The sequence below is a fragment of the Silurus meridionalis genome, chromosome 1 (assembly GCF_014805685.1).
Source record: "Silurus meridionalis isolate SWU-2019-XX chromosome 1, ASM1480568v1, whole genome shotgun sequence".
Lineage (NCBI taxonomy): Eukaryota > Metazoa > Chordata > Actinopteri > Siluriformes > Siluridae > Silurus > Silurus meridionalis.
The window spans coordinates 9,011,730-9,032,447 of record NC_060884.1 but is presented as its reverse complement, the minus strand read 5'-3'; the positions used below and the strand labels follow the sequence as shown (position 1 = coordinate 9,032,447).

Below are 20,718 nucleotides of genomic sequence, written 5' to 3'. Positions count from 1 at the left end.
CCCACCGCACCTGACTAATATGCTCCACTTCGGCGATCTTGTGAAGAGTATTTGGCCCCATCCTTCTGTCGCACTGCAATGTTCTTTGATGAACCGCTCTGCATCCACACTCGATGTAAATACCTTACTTCTCCCTTGCCATGTAAAACGAAGAAAGGCTGGATATGCTAGTGTATATTTCACGTTGACGCTACCTCAGCATCCTCCGCGAAGTGGTGAATTCCCTTGACAGAAGGAAATCCGACATCCCTCCCATTCGGTCATTCCCTTTTCTCTGGCTGCTTGTAATACCTTCTCCCTGGCTGACAAACGTAGAAACTTGATCAAGACAATTCTCGGCGGCTGATCTGTACTGGGCCTGGAAGCGGGAGCGAAATGTGCCCTCTCAATACGGATTGATACCCAGTCCTTCCGATAAGATTTTATACACGCCCTAGACCATTCCGCCTGCCTCCAGCCCTTCTTTCAGACTGATCACCCTCACGTTGTTGCAGCGGCTTCTGTTTTCTAGATCTTCAATTCGGTTCCACATAGCTTCAAACACGTTTATCATGCCGCTTGCCGTCACCGACGAGCTTCGAGGTGACGTCTTCCATATTAGAGATGCAGCCCTCCGCTTCTTCCAGCCTTTCTCGGATCGCATGCACCGAGTTTTTAAGGTTAGTAACAACCTCTTTGATTGATGACACATCCGTCGCTACTCCTTGCAAAGTAGAGCTCATTTTGTTTATTTCGAATAATAGGTTTTTCATCTTTGAACCTTGTTCAATCGGCTGGGGTGATGGCGACTCGTGTGCCGACGAGGTCTTCCTGGTTGTCATGCAGCTCGTCGTTGCTCCCTTAAAATATTTAGATGTGGACGTCGACATTTGCGGTCCAAACCACTTTTTCTTTATTCACAAGTGTTTAAACCCCAGGGACACTAACTTTGAGAAATACACGTGGAGTAAATACGCTCGAATAAATTTAAAATATGGGTGGGCCTAGGGAGCTACACAACTATGCTGCCATCTTCCTCGGCGGTCCCACGTGACTCCCCCCAACAGGCACTGTCTTTCGTTAAAGCCTGTGTAAAGTTTATTAGTTTCAATGTAGACAGGTGCGGCTTATTTATGTTGTAAATAAAAATCTTTGTAAAATTTAGTGGATGCGGCTTATATTTGGGTGCGCTTTATAGTCCGGAAATTACGGTGTGTATATATATATATATATATATATATATATATATATATATATATATATATATATATATATATATACACACACACACACACACACACACAGTTGTGTTCAAAATTATTCAACCCCCAATGCTGTAAATGGTTTTAGGGAATTTAATGTACATTTGTAATTGTATTCAGAATGAAATCCTACAAGGACTTCTTAAAGAACCATATGCAACTAAAATGACATCAATTAGTTTTGTAATACAGTAGTAAATGTTTCTTTTGTGAATTCTTCATTGACATAATTATTCAACCCCCAAGTGACATTCAATCTTAGTACTTAGTACAACATCCTTTTACAGTTATAACAGCTTTTAAACGTGAAGCATAGCTTGACACAAGTGTCTTGCAGCGATCTACGGGTATCTTCGCCCATTCATCATGGGCAAAAGCCTCCAGTTCAGTCACATTCTTAGGCTTGCACTGCAACTGCTTTCTTTAAGTCCCACCAGAGGTTCTCAATCGGATTTAAGTCTGGTGACTGCGATGGCCACTTCAAAATGTTCCAGCCTTTAATCTGCAACCATGCTCTAGTGGACTTGGAGGTATGCTTGGGATCATTGTCCTGTTGAAAGGTCCAACGCCTTCCAAGCCTCAGGTTTGTGACGGACTGCATCACATTGTCATCCAATATCTCCTGGTACTGAAGAGAATTCATGGTACCTTGCACACGCTGAAGCTTCCCAGTACCTGCAGAAGCAAAACAGCCCCAAAGCATGATTGACCCCCCGCCATGCTTCACAGTAGGCAAGGTGTTCTTTTCTTCATAGGCCTTGTTCTTCCTCCTCCAAACATAGCGTTGATCCATGGGCCCAAACAGTTCTAATTTTGTTTCATCAGTCCACAGAACACTATCCCAAAACTTCTGTGGTTTGTCCACATGACTTTTGGCATACTGCAGTCGACTCTTCTTATTCTTTGGGGACAGCAAGGTGCGCCTGGGAGTTCTGGCATGGAGGCCTTCATTACGCAGGGTGCGCGGTATTGTCTGAGCAGAAACTTCAGTACCCACATCTGACAAATCTTTTCTCAGTTCCTCAGCAGTCACACGGGGACTTTTCTCCACTCTACACTTCAGGTAGCGCACAGCAGTCAAGTCAGCATCTTCTTTCTGCCACGACCAGGTAGCGTTTCAACAGTGCCCTTTGCCTTGAATTTGCGAATGATGCTTCCTATGGTGTCTCTTGGTATGTTTAACATCTTTGCAATCTTCTTATAGCCATTGCCTTTCCTGTGAAGCGTAATCACCTGTTCTCTTGTCTTCCTGGACCATTCTCTTGACCTCACCATGTTTGTAACCACACCAGTAAATGTCTAGAAGGAGCTGAGTATCACAGTCATTTTAAAGCTGCCTAATTGGTGCTTATTAGGCTTTATTGCTGCTCCCTGATATCCACAGGTGTTTTCAATACCTGATTGAAAACACTTCATTGAACCTCTGTTCTTCAGAGTGGTAGTCTTTAAGGGGTTGAATAATTATGTCAATGAAGAATTCACAAAAGAAACATTTACTACTGTATTACAAAACTAATTGATGTCATTTTAGTTGCATATGGTTCTTTAAGAAGTCCTTGTAGGATTTCATTCTGAATACAATTACAAATGTACACTAAAATCCCTAAAACCATTTACAGCATTGGGGGTTGAATAATTTTGAACACAACTGTATATACTTTATATTTATCCTTAACCTTTAATACTCTATAGTCAGACTGTATTTTTCTATACATTAATACTTTGTTTTATTTATTTTTGTTACTTTAATCGCTTTTATTTCCATTTTTATATTGTATTTCTTTTTATGTTTATGTCAGCCATTTAAAAAAGCATTTCACTATATGATACTATACTCTGTATGAATGTGTGTGACCAATAAAATTAGATTTGAACTTGAAAACAGCAAAAATGTTAATACAGGCTCAAAATTTCAATCAGAAAATTAACATGAGAGGATAGAAAAATATATAAAAGTGGTTAGAGATGTGACCAGCAAACCATTTGCTTAATGGAAACAGACTAAAGATAGTTTGACTGTGAAGTGAAATGAAAATAACATTGGGAAAATGCAAACTGCATGCAATCTGACAGTTAAATTGTTTATATTACATATACATATTTGCAAAACTTTGTTCTCAACTTAATAGGTAGCTATAATGTCTCAAAAAAAAGCATTAAGCATTCGAATTCACACTTAAGCTTCAGGATCATATAAGCTCTGTATTTGAAAGAACATGAATTGAGATGTACATGTATATGAGGAGGGCACTTGCCTGTCAGTTGGTTAAAGAAGTGCTTGCAACGAGTACTGTCACGAATCAAAAGAGTGTACGCAGCACTGTTCACATTAAACTCCATGTGGATGCTTTGTGAACCAAGACCCACCTCCAGGTAGCTAAGTACACACAGCTGATGGCTGTACCTCTTCTGCAGCCATTCTGAGGGAAGCCCTCTTCAGGTAAAAAGAAAAATTAGTAGGAGTAGGAAACACTTTGTAAATACAAGTAAAAAATCCATTACAACAGATTATCCTAATCTATGGCCCCTGACTCAAGACTTTTGTAACAAATGTCTGGCTACAATATATTGTGTGACCAATGTCTTGTACATTTATGTCTGTTTTGTGATTCCTGTCAAGTCTGCTATTTCAAATACAGGTCTTTAACCATATCACAATTCATTAACACGAAAACTTTATACAGGTCCTCAAAAAGGACATAAAGACAGCTGACAAATATCCATGAGCCTTAGATCCCTGGTAATTAAGCCAAAGAAAACACAGGCAACATAAAAAAACCTGATATGTCATGAGGGAAAGGAACAGATTTAAACCGCTTTATGTGGATTTAATGGTCATACATTGAAGAAAAGCCATTTTTGTTAATTATCACATGTGGCTTTTCATGTTTACTACAGCAAAACGTTTGACAAGTAAATGTGTACCGATTGCATTGAAGTTAAGGTACAAGTAATTAGTCTTCTTGATGAAACTTTATGGAACAGAGTAACTTACTCTGCCTGAGAGGTAATTTCTAGGATGTAGATACGCTGATTGGACACAACCATTAGAGATGGAAATTCTACTGGATCTCCAAATTTGACAACAGACGTCTAAAATGAAGGAAACAAATATATTATATATATATATATATATATATATATATATATATATAAATATAAAATACAAAAATCAAAATGAAATTTCTATTACATGTATGAGACAGTAGTTTCATACACTGCAAAGTTTATGTCCTATCTTGTTTTATTTCATATGACATACAGTGAGGAAAATAAGTATTTGAACACCCTGCCATTTTGCAAGTTCTCCCACTTAGAAATCATGGAGGGGTATGAAATTGTCATCGTAGGTGCATGTCCACTGTGAGAGACATAATCTAAAAAAAAAAAAATCCAGAAATCACAATGTATGATTTTTTTAACTATTTATTTGTATGATACAGCTGCAAATAAGTATTTGAACACCTGAGAAAGTCAAATGTTAATATTTGGTACAGTAGCCTTTGTTTGCAATTACAGAGGTCAAACGTTTCCTGTAGTTTTTCACCAGGTTTGCACACACGGCAGGAGGGATTTTGGCCCACTCCTCCACACAGATCTTCTCTAGATCAGTCAGGATTCTGGCCTGTCGCTGAGAAACACAGAGTTTGAGCTCCCTCCAAAGATTCTCTAATGTGTTTAGGTCTGGAGACTGGCTAGGCCATGCCAGAACCTTGATATGCTTCTTACAGAGCCACTCCTTGGTTATCCTGGCTGTGTGCTTCGGGTCATTGTCATGTTGGAAGACCCAGCCTCGACCCATCTTCAATGCTCTAACTGAGGGAAGGAGGTTGGTTCCCCAAAATCTCGCAATACATGGCCCCGGTCATCCTCTCCTTAATACAGTGCAGTCGCCCTGTCCCATGTGCAGAAAAACACCCCCAAAGCATGATGCTACCACCCCCATGCTTCACAGTAGGGATGGTGTTCTTGGGAAGGAACTCATCATTCTTCTTCCTCCAAACACGTTCAGTGGAATTATGACCCAAAAGTTCTATTTTGGTCTCATCTGACCACATGACTTTCTCCCATGACTCCTCTGGATCATCCAAATGGTCATTGGCAAACTTAAGACGTGCCTGGACATGTGCTGGTTTAAGCAGGGGAACCTTCCGTGCCATGCATGATTTCAAACCATGACGTCTTAGTGTATTACCAAAAGTAATCTTGAAAACGGTGGTCCCAGCTCTTTTCAGGTCATTGACCAGCTCCTCCTGTGTAGTTCTCGGCTGATTTCTCATCTTCCTTAGGATCATTGAGACCCCACGAGGTGAGATCTTGCATGGAGCCCCAGTCCGAGAGAGATTGACAGTCATGTTTAGCTTCTTCCATTTTTTAATGATTGCTCCAACAGTGGACATTTTTTCACCAAGCTGCTTGGCAATTTCCCCGTAGCCCTTTCCAGCCTTGTGGAGGTGTACAATTTTGTCTCTAGTGTCTTTGGACAGCTCTTTGGTCTTGGCCATGTTAGTAGTTGGATTCTTACTGATTGTATGGGGTGGACAGGTGTCTTTATGCAGCTAACGACCTCAAACGGGTGCATCTAATTTAGGATAATAAATGTAGTGGAGGTGGACATTTTAAAGGCAGACTAACAGGTCATTGAGGGTCAGAATTCTAGCTGATAGACAGGTGTTCAAATACTTATTTGCAGCTGTAACATACAAATAAATAGTTTAAAATTCATATATTGTGATTTCTGAATGGCAGGGTGTTCAAATACTTATTTTCCTCACTGTAAAAAGAGAAAAATGTGTGCATATGTAAAAGACAAAAAATAAATCTCACTTTCAAAAAGCAATGAATCTCTTCTTCTCCCTCAAAAACTTCCACATCCAGGAAAAGCTTTAATCGGTGGTCAATGGTTTCAAAACCATTAAACAGCAGATCTAAAAGAGCAGAAACACACAGAGATTTGCTGGATAAAAGAATGGGTTTTATTAATTGACAAACAATTAATTAACAAATTCAATCATTATACACATGTAACAAATATATTAGGGATGCACCGAATATCAGGCCACCGAACATTTTCGGCCGAAAATGGCCCAAAAGTGCATTTTTGGTTTTCGGCCGAAAGACTTTGATCACCGAAACAACACGGCCGAAACAGTTTGTTGTGATGACGCAAACTGCGGCCGGCACGTGCATGTCTGAAGCAACATGTCTGCGGTGTGGACGTATTTCAGTATATCTGAGAAAGACCCACGGATAGCGATTTGCAAAACATGTAATACCGAAATTTCGTCTGCAAAGACTTTCTCCACGTCAGGTTTAATTTATCACCTGAAATCCAACATTCCAATCGCTATGCTGAATATGAGAGAAACGCAGAACAGAAAATCAAAACCCCTCTGAGCATGTGCACTCCGTCTGTGGCAGACGTTTTTGAAAAGGCAAGGAAGTTTCCCAGTGATAGTGTTGTATTGTTGTATCTTTAAGCAGTTGCACTTGTTCTGAATGCACTTTGTTTTTATGAAAGAACATATTTAATTTTACAACCTTTAAGCAGGCCAGAGGGCCTGTACATTATTATTTAATTTATTTTATCCTGTGCATTGTTGCAATGTGCTATAAATAAATATTTTCATAATTTGTAATTGATTTATTCTTTGAAACTTTAATATTAATTTATGCAATTGAAATGCTTATATATATTATATATATATATATATATATATATATATATATATATATATATATATATATATATATATAAAACATAAACTCAAGTTATTTTGTTATATCTGCTTAAAACTACAAAGAATACAGACAGACCTTGCATAGTGATTCTTAGACACTTTTAATAATATTATGTACTGTAAAGTAATTGCGATTTTATGTGGAGAACATTAGTAAGAAATTGTGGCAAAATTTGTAGACATTTTTTAACAGATTGGTAAACATCTGCCCTTCTTTAATTCTGATATACTCTGATGATTTAAGATACATTTTTAATAGCTAAATTGTGTTACTTACCTGTTGCCATTTAATCTAATTAGCTGCAAAATGTTTCTTTTTAGTAACACTTACTTTTTCGTCCTTTTGTTGCCCCGGCCCAACTTTTTGAGCCATATTGCAGTCATCAATTTCAAAATTACCTCATTTCTTTTCTTAAAATGGTATATAATGAAAACAATATGGGTTTATAAGATTTGCAAATCATTGCATTTTATTTTTATTTTACCCAAAGCACAGAGACTTTCATGGAATTGCGATTGTATTTACACCCAATAAAGGATAGCAATTTTAAGTAAACTGTGCCCTTTTCTACTCCCTAAACAATAAGCACTATAACAATACATTTTTAACCAATCATCTGCTAGTGAAAGTGAAACAATATCTTCTTAATGTCCATTGTTTTATATTTGGAAATTGAGCCTAATTGTTGTCCCTAACTGACTTCACTATATTGCAAAAGTAATACAGTGTCTATGTAATGCTAAAATGTCCTTAAATAGCAGCCAGGGTTAATGTAATGTAGCCTAACAATAGCTTGATTTAATGAGAGGAAGAGCGATTGACAGCAAACAATATTTTTATTAAGGGTGCCCCTTAAATATTCATTTCGGACCTCTTGGTTGGTTAAACTTAAGAGTGAGTGAGTTTCTTTCATGAACAAATAAAAAATGTTTTTGAAATAATCTTCACCACAGCTTTTGGGACTCACAGCTAAAAATGCCCTACCTAACTTTAAATGTTATCAATTACTGATAAAAGTGGGATACATGCATAATTTAAATATCTTTAAAAAGAAGAAAAACACATTGAGCTTTACTGTCCATTATTTAAAGTTGATATTGCTCAAAAAGATAATGTTTTAGAAAGTTAAATAAATGATAAAGCACCGTGAATATAAATTTCCTGAAATGAAATGTTTTTATTTTTCTTCATATACAGTGCCCCCCACAATTATTGGCACCCCTGTTTAAGATGTGGTCGTGGACTTCTAAAAAATTCTCCTTTTTTTTTTAAAACAACATAGAACCCAAATGCAAAAAAAGAGAAAAATCCAACCTTTCATTTAAGTACATAACTTTGGTGGTAAAAAAAATCATACATTTAGAAAAAAAAAAAACCTTGAAATCTTGTGTCCCACAATTATTGGCACCCCTAACAATTCCTCTGAAAAATGTAATTGTTTTTTTTTTTTATATATTTTTCTGTAGTTGCTAAGGTTGGTCAGGGTATCTAGGGACTTTTAATTAGTAATTCATGATTTCCTGTTTCCCTGGGGTATAAATATGACGTGACACAGAGGCCTAATTCTCTTACCCATTTGTCAACATGGCAAAGACAAGAGAACACACCATTCAAGTAAGGCAGATGTGTGTCGACCTTCATAAGTCAGGCAATGGCTACAAGAAAATAGCCACTCGCCTTAACTTGCCGGTATCTACAGTCAGAGGAATCATTAAGAAGTTTAAAACAACTGGAACAGTGACAAACAAGGCTGGAAGAGGTCCCAAGTTTATCTTGCCACAACGCACAGTGAGGAGGATGGTAAGAGAAGTAAAAAAATTTCCCAAGCTCACCGTCACAGAATTGCATCAAAGAGTGGCATCTTGGGGTCACAGAGTCTCCAAAACAACCATCAGACGCTCTCTACATGCCAACAAGCTGTTTGGGAGGCATGCAAGGAAAAGCCTTTTCTCACTAACACTCACAAACGTAAACGCCTGGAGTTTGCTAAGCGGTACTGGGACTTCAACTGGGATCGTGTGCTTTGGTCAGATGAGACTAAGATTGAGCTTTTGGCAACAAACACTCTAAGTGGGTCTGGCGTAAAACAAAAGATGAGTATGCCGAAAGCACCTCATGCCCACCGTGAAGTATGGTGGAGGATCTGTGATGCTGTGGGCCTGTTTCTTCCAAAGGCCCTGGGAACCTTGTTAGGGTGCATGGCATTATGAACGCTTTGAAGTACCAGGATATTTTAAATAAAAACCTGATGGCCTCTGCCAGAAAGCTGAAGATGGGTCGTCATTGGGTCTTTCAGCAGGATAATGATCCAAAACATGTGGCAAAATCTACACAAAAGTGGTTCAGCAGTCACAAACTCAAGGTCCTCCCATGGCCATCTCAGTCCCCAGACCTCAACCCAATCGAAAACCTGTGGGGCGAGCTAAACAGAAGAGTGCATAAGAGAGGACCCAGGACACTGGATGATCTAGAAAGATTGTGCAAAGAAGAATGGTCAAAAATCCCTCTCTCTGTGTTCTCCAATCTTGTGAAATGTTATAGGAGGAGATTAAGTGCTGTCTTGTTGGCAAAAGGAGGTTGTACAAAGTATTAACATTAGGGGTGCCAATAATTGTGGCACACATGATTTCAAGTTTTTTTTTTTTTTTTCTAAATGTGTGATTTTTTTACCACCAAAGTAATGTACTTAAATAAAAGGTTGAATTTTTCTCTTTTTTTGCATTTGGGTTCTATGTTGTTTTTAAAAAAAAAAAGGAGAATTTTTTGAAGTCCACGACCACATCTTAAACAGGGGTGCCAATAATTGTGGAGGGCACTGTATAAATACATGTAATCAGTAATGGAGCAATCGAGAAAAGTAATTAAAAACCACATATGAGTTTATATTTTAAATTGTATAAAGATATCATGAAAAATTAGATTCCTACAAACATTTATCTGAGACTATGTCTGGTTATCCTACAAATTATCCTACAATTTGGGCTGGGTAGGGCGGGGAGGGGTGAAAAACTCACAGCTGAAAATGCCCTATCTAACTTTAAATATTAACAGTTCCTGAAAAAAAAGCTACATGCTCAAATTAGGTATCTTTGGAAAGAAGACACTTAGGGATTTACTGCCAATTATCAAAGTTGATATTGCTTAAAAAAATTTATAGTGTTAGATGATGAAGTGCCATAGAACATTTCCTGCATTGAACATTATTTTTTATTTCAATACATGAAATCAAACCTGGAGCAATCCAGAAAAGTACTGGGTTGAAAACCACATATCACATGAGTTTATATTTCAAATTTTATGAAGATTTTCATGATTCCTACAAACATTTATCTGATACCCCCTGTTTGAGAGCTACCTGCTAAACTCAGGTTGCCATTCATACTCTTCATATAATCTGTATATAAATTGATGGCTGACCAATAAAGGCTATTGTTATACATGTTTGGCTATTGATATTGATTTGGCATTTAGATTGATTGCCAAGTAGCCAGACAAGCTATTGTTTTACAGTCATTGCCATTCATATATATGTGTAGCCATTTCAATCCCAACAATATACACACACACACACACACACACACACACACACACACACACTTACTTTTCAAGCATTTCTCTTATAAAAACAAACAGGCAATACAACATAGAACATCTTATATAATTGTAAAGGGAGATATATTGTAACTTACAGATGTAAAATAGGCTCAGATTTTCCATCCCCATGCAGATCTCTTTGTTCCGAAGTTTGTTGTTACTCCGCCCCAAAAATATTTTTTCTTTATTTTCTTTTTTTTGTAAACAAAGTCCAGTTAGCATGGGCTAGAAACAGCTGTTTATGCAGAACTGAGAGCTGCATCCACTTTCTGTGACATCACTATGCACATTCTGCAGTTTTTGACCACTAAGAGTTTCTAATATACGACCAAAGATGGCGGCGCGAGCACATCGCGAGGCTCAGGGTCTCTCCAGAATCTGCAATTTTGCGGTATTTCTGTTGCTCATATCGGGTCTGTTCGTGCAGAACAGCTGTGCACATACATCGTACACCCGACGTGAGCTTTTGGATATTGGTTTACGACTTCCTGACAGTTTTATGGACAACCTTCATCTCCTTCCTGAGATCACCAGAGCACCCGAGGCAGCTCACTCTACACGGCCGGGCGGAAGTGCTCGCAGGCGGCGTCGAGATCGTAAACAAAGGCGGGGGAAGCGTGGTGGAGTGAAAGCTAAGCTAAAGCTAACACCACACCGGCTCTCTTTACCCAGCATCTTCCTCGCCAATGTTCGGTCGCTGGTGAACAAAATGGAGGAGATTCGACTCAGCATCACACACAGCATGAAACTTCGGAACTGTAATGTCATGATTTTCACGGAAACATGGCTACACAGCGGCATCCCGGACAACGCTATTGAGCTAGCGGGACGACACACACTCCGGGCGGATAGGACATTAGATGGCTCCGGTAAGACCAGAGGCGGTGGACTGTGCATTTATGTCAACAAAGCTTGGTGCACGAACTCTGTTATTGTCGAGAGTCATTGTTCAGCTAACCTGGAGTTTCTCATGGTTAAATGTAGACCGTTTTATCTACCGCGGGAGTTCACTTCCACCATTATTACTGCTGCTTACATTCCCCCTGATGCTGATGCTAAGCTCGCTATGAAAGAACTTTATGCGGCCATCAGTAAACAACAGACTGTTCACCCGGAAGCTGCGTTTATTGTTGCGGGAGATTTTAATCACTCAAACTTAAAGGCAGTTCTTCCAAAATTTCATCAGCATGTTTCATGTCACACCAGAGGGAACAAGACTTTAGACCATGTATACACAAACATGGCTGGAGCTTACGTTGCAACCCCCCTCCCCCACCTGGGACAGTCAGATCACCTTTCTTTGTTTCTCACCCCTAAATATGCACCCCTCATCAACCGGGTAAAGCCATCAGTGAGAACCATCAAGGTGTGGCCCGCAGACGCAGATTTCACACTTCAGGAAAGGTTTCTACACACAGACTGGAGTACATTTGCTTCTCAGGCCACCAGTGACTCTCACACAGACATTGACTGCTACACCTCCTCTGTTCTGGATTACATCAGTTCCACCACAAACAGTGTTACTACCCAGAAACAGATCATTACATACCCTAATCAGAAGCCATGGATGAACAAGGAGGTGCGCCTCCTGCTGAAGGCACGCACTACTGCCTTCAGGTCAGGTGACGCTCAGGCCTACAGCACATCCAGAGCTAACCTGAAGAGGGGCATCAAAGAGGCCAAGCACTGCTACAAGCTGAAGATAGAGGAGCATTTTTCTAACTCTGACCCTCGACGCATGTGGCAAGGCATCCAGGCCATCAGTGATTACAAATCCTCCCACTCCACCCCCGCTGCCACTGATGTCCTCTTTCTGAATGAGCTTAATGACTTTTATGCTCGCTTTGAGAGAGACAACAAAGAAACTGCCACAAAGCTCAAACTCTCGGCTGATCACTCTCCAATCAAACTCTCCTCCACAGATGTCTGCAATGCACTGAGCCGGATCAGCGCTCACAAAGCCGCTGGACCAGACAACATCCCTGGTCGCGTACTTAGGGCATGTGCTGAGCAGCTCGCTGGGGTCTTTACTGACATTTTCAACCTGTCTCTTGCCCAAGCAGCTGTTCCCACTTGCTTTAAATGTACCTCCATTGTGCCAGTGCCTAAACACTCTAACCCAACGTGCCTGAACGACTACCGCCCTGTAGCACTGACACCCATTGTCATGAAGTGCTTTGAGCGGCTGGTCCTGGCACACCTGAAGGACTCTCTGCCAACCACATTTGACTCCCACCAGTTTGCCTACCGAAGCAATAGAAGCACAGAAGATGCAGTTTCCATGGCATTGCACTCTGTGCTCACACACTTGGACAATAAGAACACCTATGCACGTATGCTGTTTGTTGACTTCAGCTCAGCATTCAATACCATCATTCCATCCAAGCTAATATGCAAACTCCTAGATCTGGGCATGAACACCTCCACCTGCAACTGGGTCATGGACTTTCTGACCAAAAGACCCCAGCAGGTTCGATCTGGCTCCATTTGCTCCAACACCATCACACTCAACACTGGTGTACCACAGGGCTGTGTGCTGAGCCCTTCCTCTACTCCTCTTCACCTCCGACTGCAGGCCTGTGAATGGATCTAACTCCATCATCAAGTTTGCAGATGACACTACCGTGATTGGTCTCATCACCAACAATGATGAGACTGCCTACAGGGAGGAGATCCAGCACCTAGCCACATGGTGCAACAACAATAACCTGCTCCTTAACACCTCCAAGACAAAGGAGCTTATTGTGGACTTCAGGAAGGAGGCAAGAGGTACACATGACACCACCCACATCAACGGGATGGCTGTTGAGCGTGTCTCCAGTTTCAAGTTCCTGGGGATCCACATCTCGGCAGACCTGTCTTGGAACATCAACACCTCCAGCCTGGTCAAGAAGGCTCACCAGCGCCTCTTTTCCTGAGGACACTTAAAAAAAATCAGCTTTCCTCGGATATCCTGGTGAACTTCTACCGCTGCGCAGTAGAGAGCATCCTGACCAGCTGTGTCACAGTCTGGTGTGGAGCTGCTCTGCTGCAGAGCGTAAGGCACTGCAGCGGGTGGTGAAAACTGCCCAGCGCATCACAGGGACTCCACTCCCAGCCATGGAGGACATCCAAAGAAACGCTGTCTGCGTCGAGCTCGCAGCATTCTTAAGGACTCCTCTCATCCCGCCCACAGACTGTTCACTCTTCTGCCCTCTGGCAGGCGTTTCAGGTGCCTCCGGACCAGGACCAGCAGACTAAAGAACAGCTTTTTTCCTAGAGCTGTCTCTTTAGTGAACTCTGACACTCACTGATACACTACTACATTCCCCCCACACCTCACACTCTTTGCTAATGGACTCTCTGAACAAAAACTTATGCTCACCAAGACACTGATCATTTCTCACCTCACACTTTGTTGTTGCACGGACTGTTTACACAAACCTTGCTCATTTGCACACTGCTCTTTTTATTGCTGCTCACCATAAACTTATCACCACTGTACATATACCTGTTCTCTGTTTATAGCTATAGCAATATTATTATGTCCACTGCTTACATCCTTCTGTAAATCTCTGTGTATAGTAATAGGCATCTGTATAGCATGTTCATAATACATTTATATATATATATACACATCTGTATATTATTGTTCATAGTACATATATACTCATCTGTAATTATATTTATATTTATAGTACATATATATATACACTACTCTGTATATTGTGTTTTACATATATAACATATATTCATCTGTATACAACATTTATAGTACATATTCATCTTTTAATTACTGTTTATAGTCTTTATTTTATTTAACTGTAAATTCATGTTAAATCTATATATCCTGCACTTGCTGTTATTGCACTCTGGTTAGACCCAAACTGCATTTCGTTGCATTGTACTTGTACATGTGTAATGACAATAAAGTTGAATCTAATCTAATCTAATCTAAAGATTAATAAAACTAAGAATTGGTCCACATGGGGGATTAAATCCTCCCATATATCGTTAGAATCCTGCACTCACTGGCTACAATTTCCATCAATCATTTCGTTTCCACAATGAAATGATAGGTGATGCAGTGCAGAACGTCACAAACCTGCCTATAGAGTGAATACTAAAGCCTGAGATTCCGCCTCTTTTACTGTTTTTTTTTTTTTTTGTAGTGCGTGGTCTCATTTGTTATGTAACACTATATTTTACCAGCCATATTTGGTTTTTTTTTATGCGAATGTCATTCCGAAACATATACAAACAATACACCAATTGAAGTACTGTGACAATAGAATAACCATTAAATTACAGCACTATTGTTTGGTTGGAGCAAAAATTCTTTACGACATGTTGTTCAGTGGACCCTTATCCTTCCAAATAAACCGAGATTTGCAACAGTGGATGCGTTTGTGACTCGTTATTACAATAATTGTGTAAGTACTGCATTTTTATTATGCATGTTGTTTGTGTGTACTGTTTACACACATTCAGCAAATAAATTCGTTATACGTTTTCCATTGAACAGTGATCTAAAATCGCTGCTTGAGGCTTAGACCTATAGAATGATTTATAGTTAGTCATGGCTACTCTTGTCCCTTTTTATTTAATATATTGCTAAACATTAACACCTGAGAACAATGGGATATCGGTTGCGCATGTGCGGCACTGAAGGCAAAGAGGTTAAGTGAATTAATTGGTATGTTCACTTTCATTTATTAACCCATATTTCTCATTTACTTAGTCCCTGTGTAAAATTAAACTGTGACTGTGTTGGTGAAAGAATACACCTGTAAAAAGAATTGGTGTTGAGTCTGAACTAATTCTCAACCAAAAAAACTAACTGGTAAATGTCTGTTGTAAGCAAAATAAATAATCGAGTCTTTCATTTAGATCAAATATGGGCCTCACTGGTTCGATAAGGGAAAAAGAAATGGAGCCATTCAATGAACTGAATTGTAGAACATTGAAGATTTATTTACCTTTTTTCAAGCTCTGAGAAAGGAAGCTCTGGGAAAGCCTGTGTTCTGACTCTTCCTGGTCACTAGTCACTTGGCTGTCAGATGAGTGGAAGCCAATCTGATGGCAGGGGTAGGACTTAATCTGACTGGATACACTTTTAAACTGTCCACACTGAGCCATGAGGAAAGTGTCTGTGGTCCCCTCAGCCAGTTCATCAGAGAACTTTTTTACATGAATGGGGCTGGGAAAAGATTCACCCTAGAACAAGGGATGAAAGGATACAAATTATAAGAGGTTATAAGCATGGTTACCCCACCACAAAATTAAACATAATTAATTTTTAATTGCAAATTAAAAAAAATATTGTTTTCCAGAAGAATGTAAAATCACATGAAACAGTTATGGACAAACATACGGACTATTAGAAACATTGTTTATAATTGTTTTATTATATGTGGCAGCGGGGGCGTGGCCGAGCGCCGGTTTGTGAATGGAGGGTGGGGCCAGGGGCAGATAGGCAGGGGATTGCCTTACCTGAAGTTAATGTGACCTAATGATTGTTCTCTCTTTTCCAGTGTTCGGAGGGGGCATTTAAGGAGGAGAGTGTGTGTGCGCGCGCGCGTGTGTGCCAGAAGACGTGCTGCATGAGGCACTAAGCAGACAGACACGAGAACCTAAATAAAAGTGGCTGTGAAGCCTTTACACCTGACCTGTTGTGGCGTTCCTTCTTCCCGCATTTATACGCTCTCCCACATAATAATAAGTGCATAATAAAACATATGCATGTGTATGATATATAAAATATATTTTACAATTAATCTATTAACAAATGTTGGAATATTTACCTTCTGAGTGTCAGAATATCTAAATCTGACGCATTTGTCACCATCCTGACCTATATCACAAGGGTCTGGTGTACTGTTAGAAGGTGCTGTTCGGCCAGCTAACTGGATCACATGGTCACTGTTGCATTCTGGACAACAGACAGCATCACCTGAGAATATAACAGCATGTCATTTCACAAGAAAAATTTCTTGATGATGTTTGCTAATTTTTCCATTTTACTAGTTTTATCACCAGTCAATTAAAAAAACAACAACAATATTATATGATCATGATTCATAGGGAGATGGTGTGATACCCAAAACAAAGTGGATAATGTTCCTATTCTAACACCTGTTTAATTTTTTCCATTTATACCAAATCAATACATCAACAAATTCCTTTTAATTATTTACTTGTTCATGAATTAAAAATGTATTTTTTTTGTTCAATTACAGTTATACATTATGGCTATATACTGCTGTGATATGAATAAGAACCACATGTGTCTTTGAGAAAGAGCTGTTACTTTAGAAACTAATATATTAGAATAAGCTGACGATTTAAGTCAGAAATACAAACATAATTACTGTTATAAAAACTAAACACCACTATTAAAATGGGATTGATTACAGTATTGTAGAATAATAAACATTCATGTGTTTTAATGGTCCAGCTTGGGTTACCATTCCTTTCTGCATTGCATGACACAAAGAACTCATTGTTGTGCTTTGTGATTAATGCTTTATGATGTACATAAATGTGTTAAATAACCAGAATATTATTTGATTTGATTACTTTGTTTGGCTGATTTTCATTCATTCTCTGGTCCAACTCATCCCAAAACATCTCAGTTGGATATAGATTGTGGCAAAGCACCTCCATCACACTTCCTCTTTATGCTTCATAGTGCAAACCACACATTCAGAAATTATCTGCTCACAATCTCTACATCTAACAGTTAGAAGCAAAAATCTCAAAATTGGATCATCAGACCAATGGATGTCCATTTCTTGTGTTTCTTGGCCCAAGCACGTCTCTTCTGCTTTTTGTTCTTCCGAAGTACTGTAAGAAGTGGTTTCTTTGCAGCAATTCATTTATGAAGGCCTGACTCATGCAGCCTCTCAGCATTTGATAATTTTGGTAACTGCACTTTGAGAATACAATTAAAATTTTTGAGATTTTTAAGATTGTAAGGAAGGTTATCTGGCTCGAAGGACCAAAATGTAAGGAAAATTTGCAATTCGGCTTGAAGGACTAAATGTAAGGAAGGTTATCCGGTGTATGCTGATCAGAAGATTGTACTCATCCCATTGTGTCAGTAAAAACATGGTACAGGATTCAGAAAACTCAAACTGTACTGGGTTTATGGATTTGACTGTGTGTGTGTGTGTAGTGTGATTCTTGCTGTCATCTGCCAGCTGCTGTTCAATAGGTTGCACAATGTTGAATTTCGGCTGCTGCTTAGTGTTCTGGTCTTTTTAGCACACGGTCGAGATGATGAGTTGTTAAATAAGAGATAAACAATCAATCCAGAAGAGTCCAATTCCCAGGCTCTATATTAGTGTATGTTGCAAAAAACTGTATCCTTGTAACAGTCAAACAATCCTCCATCAGAGGATTCAGAGTCATCGATGAAATTGGCATGAATCACCGAAATCCAAAAGATGAACAGATGATCCATTTCACCCCAGAGCAGTTCAATAGTGCAGCGCCGGGGAAGACCATTCCATAATAAATAACACTCCAGCCGACCATTTGCTCTCTAAATAATGCTTATAGTGCTTTTTGGTACCTCAAATAATGAAAAGTATAGCAGAGCTTTCTCTTACAAAGCCCCACAGTTATAGAACAGCCTTCCATTTTACAGTCTCCGTGTTCAAGTATAGGTCAAAATAATTTCAATTCAATCTTATAATGACAATAGGATACAACAAAATTGTACAAATATTTCCATGTTTCAAATGGCAAGCAAACCTAGCAGCAAATGCTTCGCCCTCCACTCACAAACCAGTGATTGTCCACGTGCCCGCTGCCACATACATACAGTGGGGCAAAAAAGTATTTAGTCAGCCACCAATTGTGCAAGTGCTCCCACTTAAAAAGATGAGAGAGGCCTGTATTTTTCATCATAGGTACACTTCAACTATGAGAGACAAAATGAGAAAAAAAATCCCAAAAGTCACATTGTCTGATTTTTAAAGAATTTATTTGCAAATTATGGTGGAAAATAATTATTTGGTCACCTACAAAAAAGCAAGATATCTGGCTCTCACAGACCTGTAACAACTTCTTTAAGATGCTCCTCTGTCCTTCACTTGTTACCTGTATTAATGGCACCTGTTTGAACTCGTTATCAATATAAAAGAAACCTGTTCACAACCTCAAACAGTCAGACTCCAAACTCCACTATGGCCAAGACCAAAGAGCTGTCAAAGGACACCAGAAACAAAATTGTAGACCTGCACCAGGCTTGGAAGACTGAATCTGCGGTGAGCAGAACTGTGAGCAAAAATCCCAGAACCACACGGGGGGACCTAGTGAATGACCTGCAGAGAGCTGGGACCAAAGTAACAAAGGCTACCATCAGTAACACACTACGCCACCAGGGACTCAAATCCTCCAGACGTGTCCCCCAGCTTAAGCCAGTACATGTCCTGGCCCGTCTGAAGTTTGCTAGAGAGCATTTGGATGATCCAGAAGAGTATATAAAAGTACAGATTTTCTGTCCTCCACAAATCACTTAACATGCAGCCATAATTGTCAAAATAACTTGCAACAAAAATGAGTGCACTGCTGTCAGATAAAGTGATAAAAGCTATACTTCATGTAACCATGCAACATGTCCTATATTCATCCTGTTCATGTTTTTGTCTGCTTGACCGGACCATGCAAATTTTGTATTAGAGCAGTTAAAATTTGCTTTGAGTACAATTCTCTCATACTGACCACTGGATGTTTAAAATGGCAAATCATGTCAAAGAACTCTCTGAGGATTTAAGAATTAGAATTGTTGCTCTACATAAAGATGGCCTAGGTAAAATATTAATAGAGTAAATGGGCTTTCTTTAAACATTTACTTGAGTAAAAGTACAAAAGTATTTGCCATCAAATGTACTTAAGAATTCAAAGTACTATGATTAATTATAGATATAATGCCCTATTATCATTATAATTTTTGATCTTCCTTAATCAACTCAGTTTATGTGAAAAGACTCTAATGTTACTCTTAGCATACCAATCTTTTAATATAACTACTTTCTTTTGGCTTCTCCCGTTAGGGGTCGGCGCAGCGGATCCTCCGCACGTTTGATTTGGCACATTTTTGCGCTGAATGCCCTTCCTAACGCAACCCTCCCCATTTATCCGGGCTTGGGACCGGCACTGAAAGTGGCTGGGGTTGGTTCCCTGACCGGGGATCAAACCCGGGCCGCAGCGGTGAGAGCGCCGCATCCTAACCACTAGACCACCAGGGAACCTATACCAATCTATTAATATAATGATATTAATTTGTCAAACTTCGATTGATAAGAGTGCACCCTGTCTCTTTTCTTTATTTTACAAAAGCACAACGTTTTGTTATGAGCGTATACAAATAAAAGTAGACCCTTTACAGATTCAAATGATGTATAGTGGGAGAACTTTGGCAGATTGAACATAAGTTGTGCAGATGCGTTTAGGATTTTTTGCAGTGGACGAAACGCGTTCAGACGAAGACCTGCCAGCAGATAGTTGCAGTAGTCCAGTCTCAAAATGACAAGAGACTGAACAAGCACCTGGGCAGCCTGTGTGGACAGAAATTTTCGAATCCTTCGGAAAACAGAAATGGGTGCTCCATTTATCGTGCGTTAGTAAAATTAATTTGTTGCATTTAAATGCATTAATTTTGACCGCCCTAATAAATATATATAAATACAAATCTAATTTAAAATCTTGTAACCTAATGAATGTATCCAGGCTGAAAATCCACCATATAGAAGCATACACAAGCAAAGAAAAGATTATGTTGTTTAGGTGTAGAAGAATGTCTTTCTTCTCAGTCATGTTTACATCACTTTCTCCCTCTGTCTCATTCACGTTAGTCCCTCACTTCTCGTTGCCTTTCTGTCTTGATTTTTGTTAGCTTCGTGAACCTAAATACATCTGTGGTGCGTGATAGCCAGGAAGTGATACACCAGTGGTAGGTTGAAGAAGTCGCACAATGAAAGGAAATAGATTAATGTGCTGAAAACTGTGCGCAATGAGAAGAAGAAATGTTAATATTTCACCTAAAGTAACAAGCCTGGTTTGAAAATTTGAACTGAAAACTGCTGTTCACAAATGCTCTCCATCCAACCTCAATGAGCTCGAGCTGTTTTGCAAGGAGGAATGGGCAAAAATT

The 20,718-nt window shown here is 39.4% G+C and overlaps 1 protein-coding gene across 5 annotated transcripts in view; it reads right to left on the bottom strand.

Moving 5' to 3' along the window:
- Nucleotides 1-20,718, bottom strand: part of LOC124397854 (serine/threonine kinase 11 interacting protein) — a 69,574-nt gene that overhangs the window by 15,570 nt on the left and 33,286 nt on the right. For all 5 annotated transcript variants that reach the window (XR_006928011.1, XR_006928002.1, XM_046867828.1 and 2 more), the window contains 5 exons: nt 16,361-16,509; nt 15,536-15,773; nt 6,069-6,169; nt 4,237-4,334; nt 3,497-3,675 (listed from right to left, as the gene is read on the bottom strand). Coding sequence is in view for 3 of the 5 variants with exons in the window: in XM_046867828.1 (XP_046723784.1) it covers nt 3,497-3,675; nt 4,237-4,334; nt 6,069-6,169; nt 15,536-15,773; nt 16,361-16,509 (765 nt within the window). In the remaining 2 variants the exon portion in view is untranslated. The remainder of the gene's footprint in view (nt 1-3,496; nt 3,676-4,236; nt 4,335-6,068; nt 6,170-15,535; nt 15,774-16,360; nt 16,510-20,718) is intronic.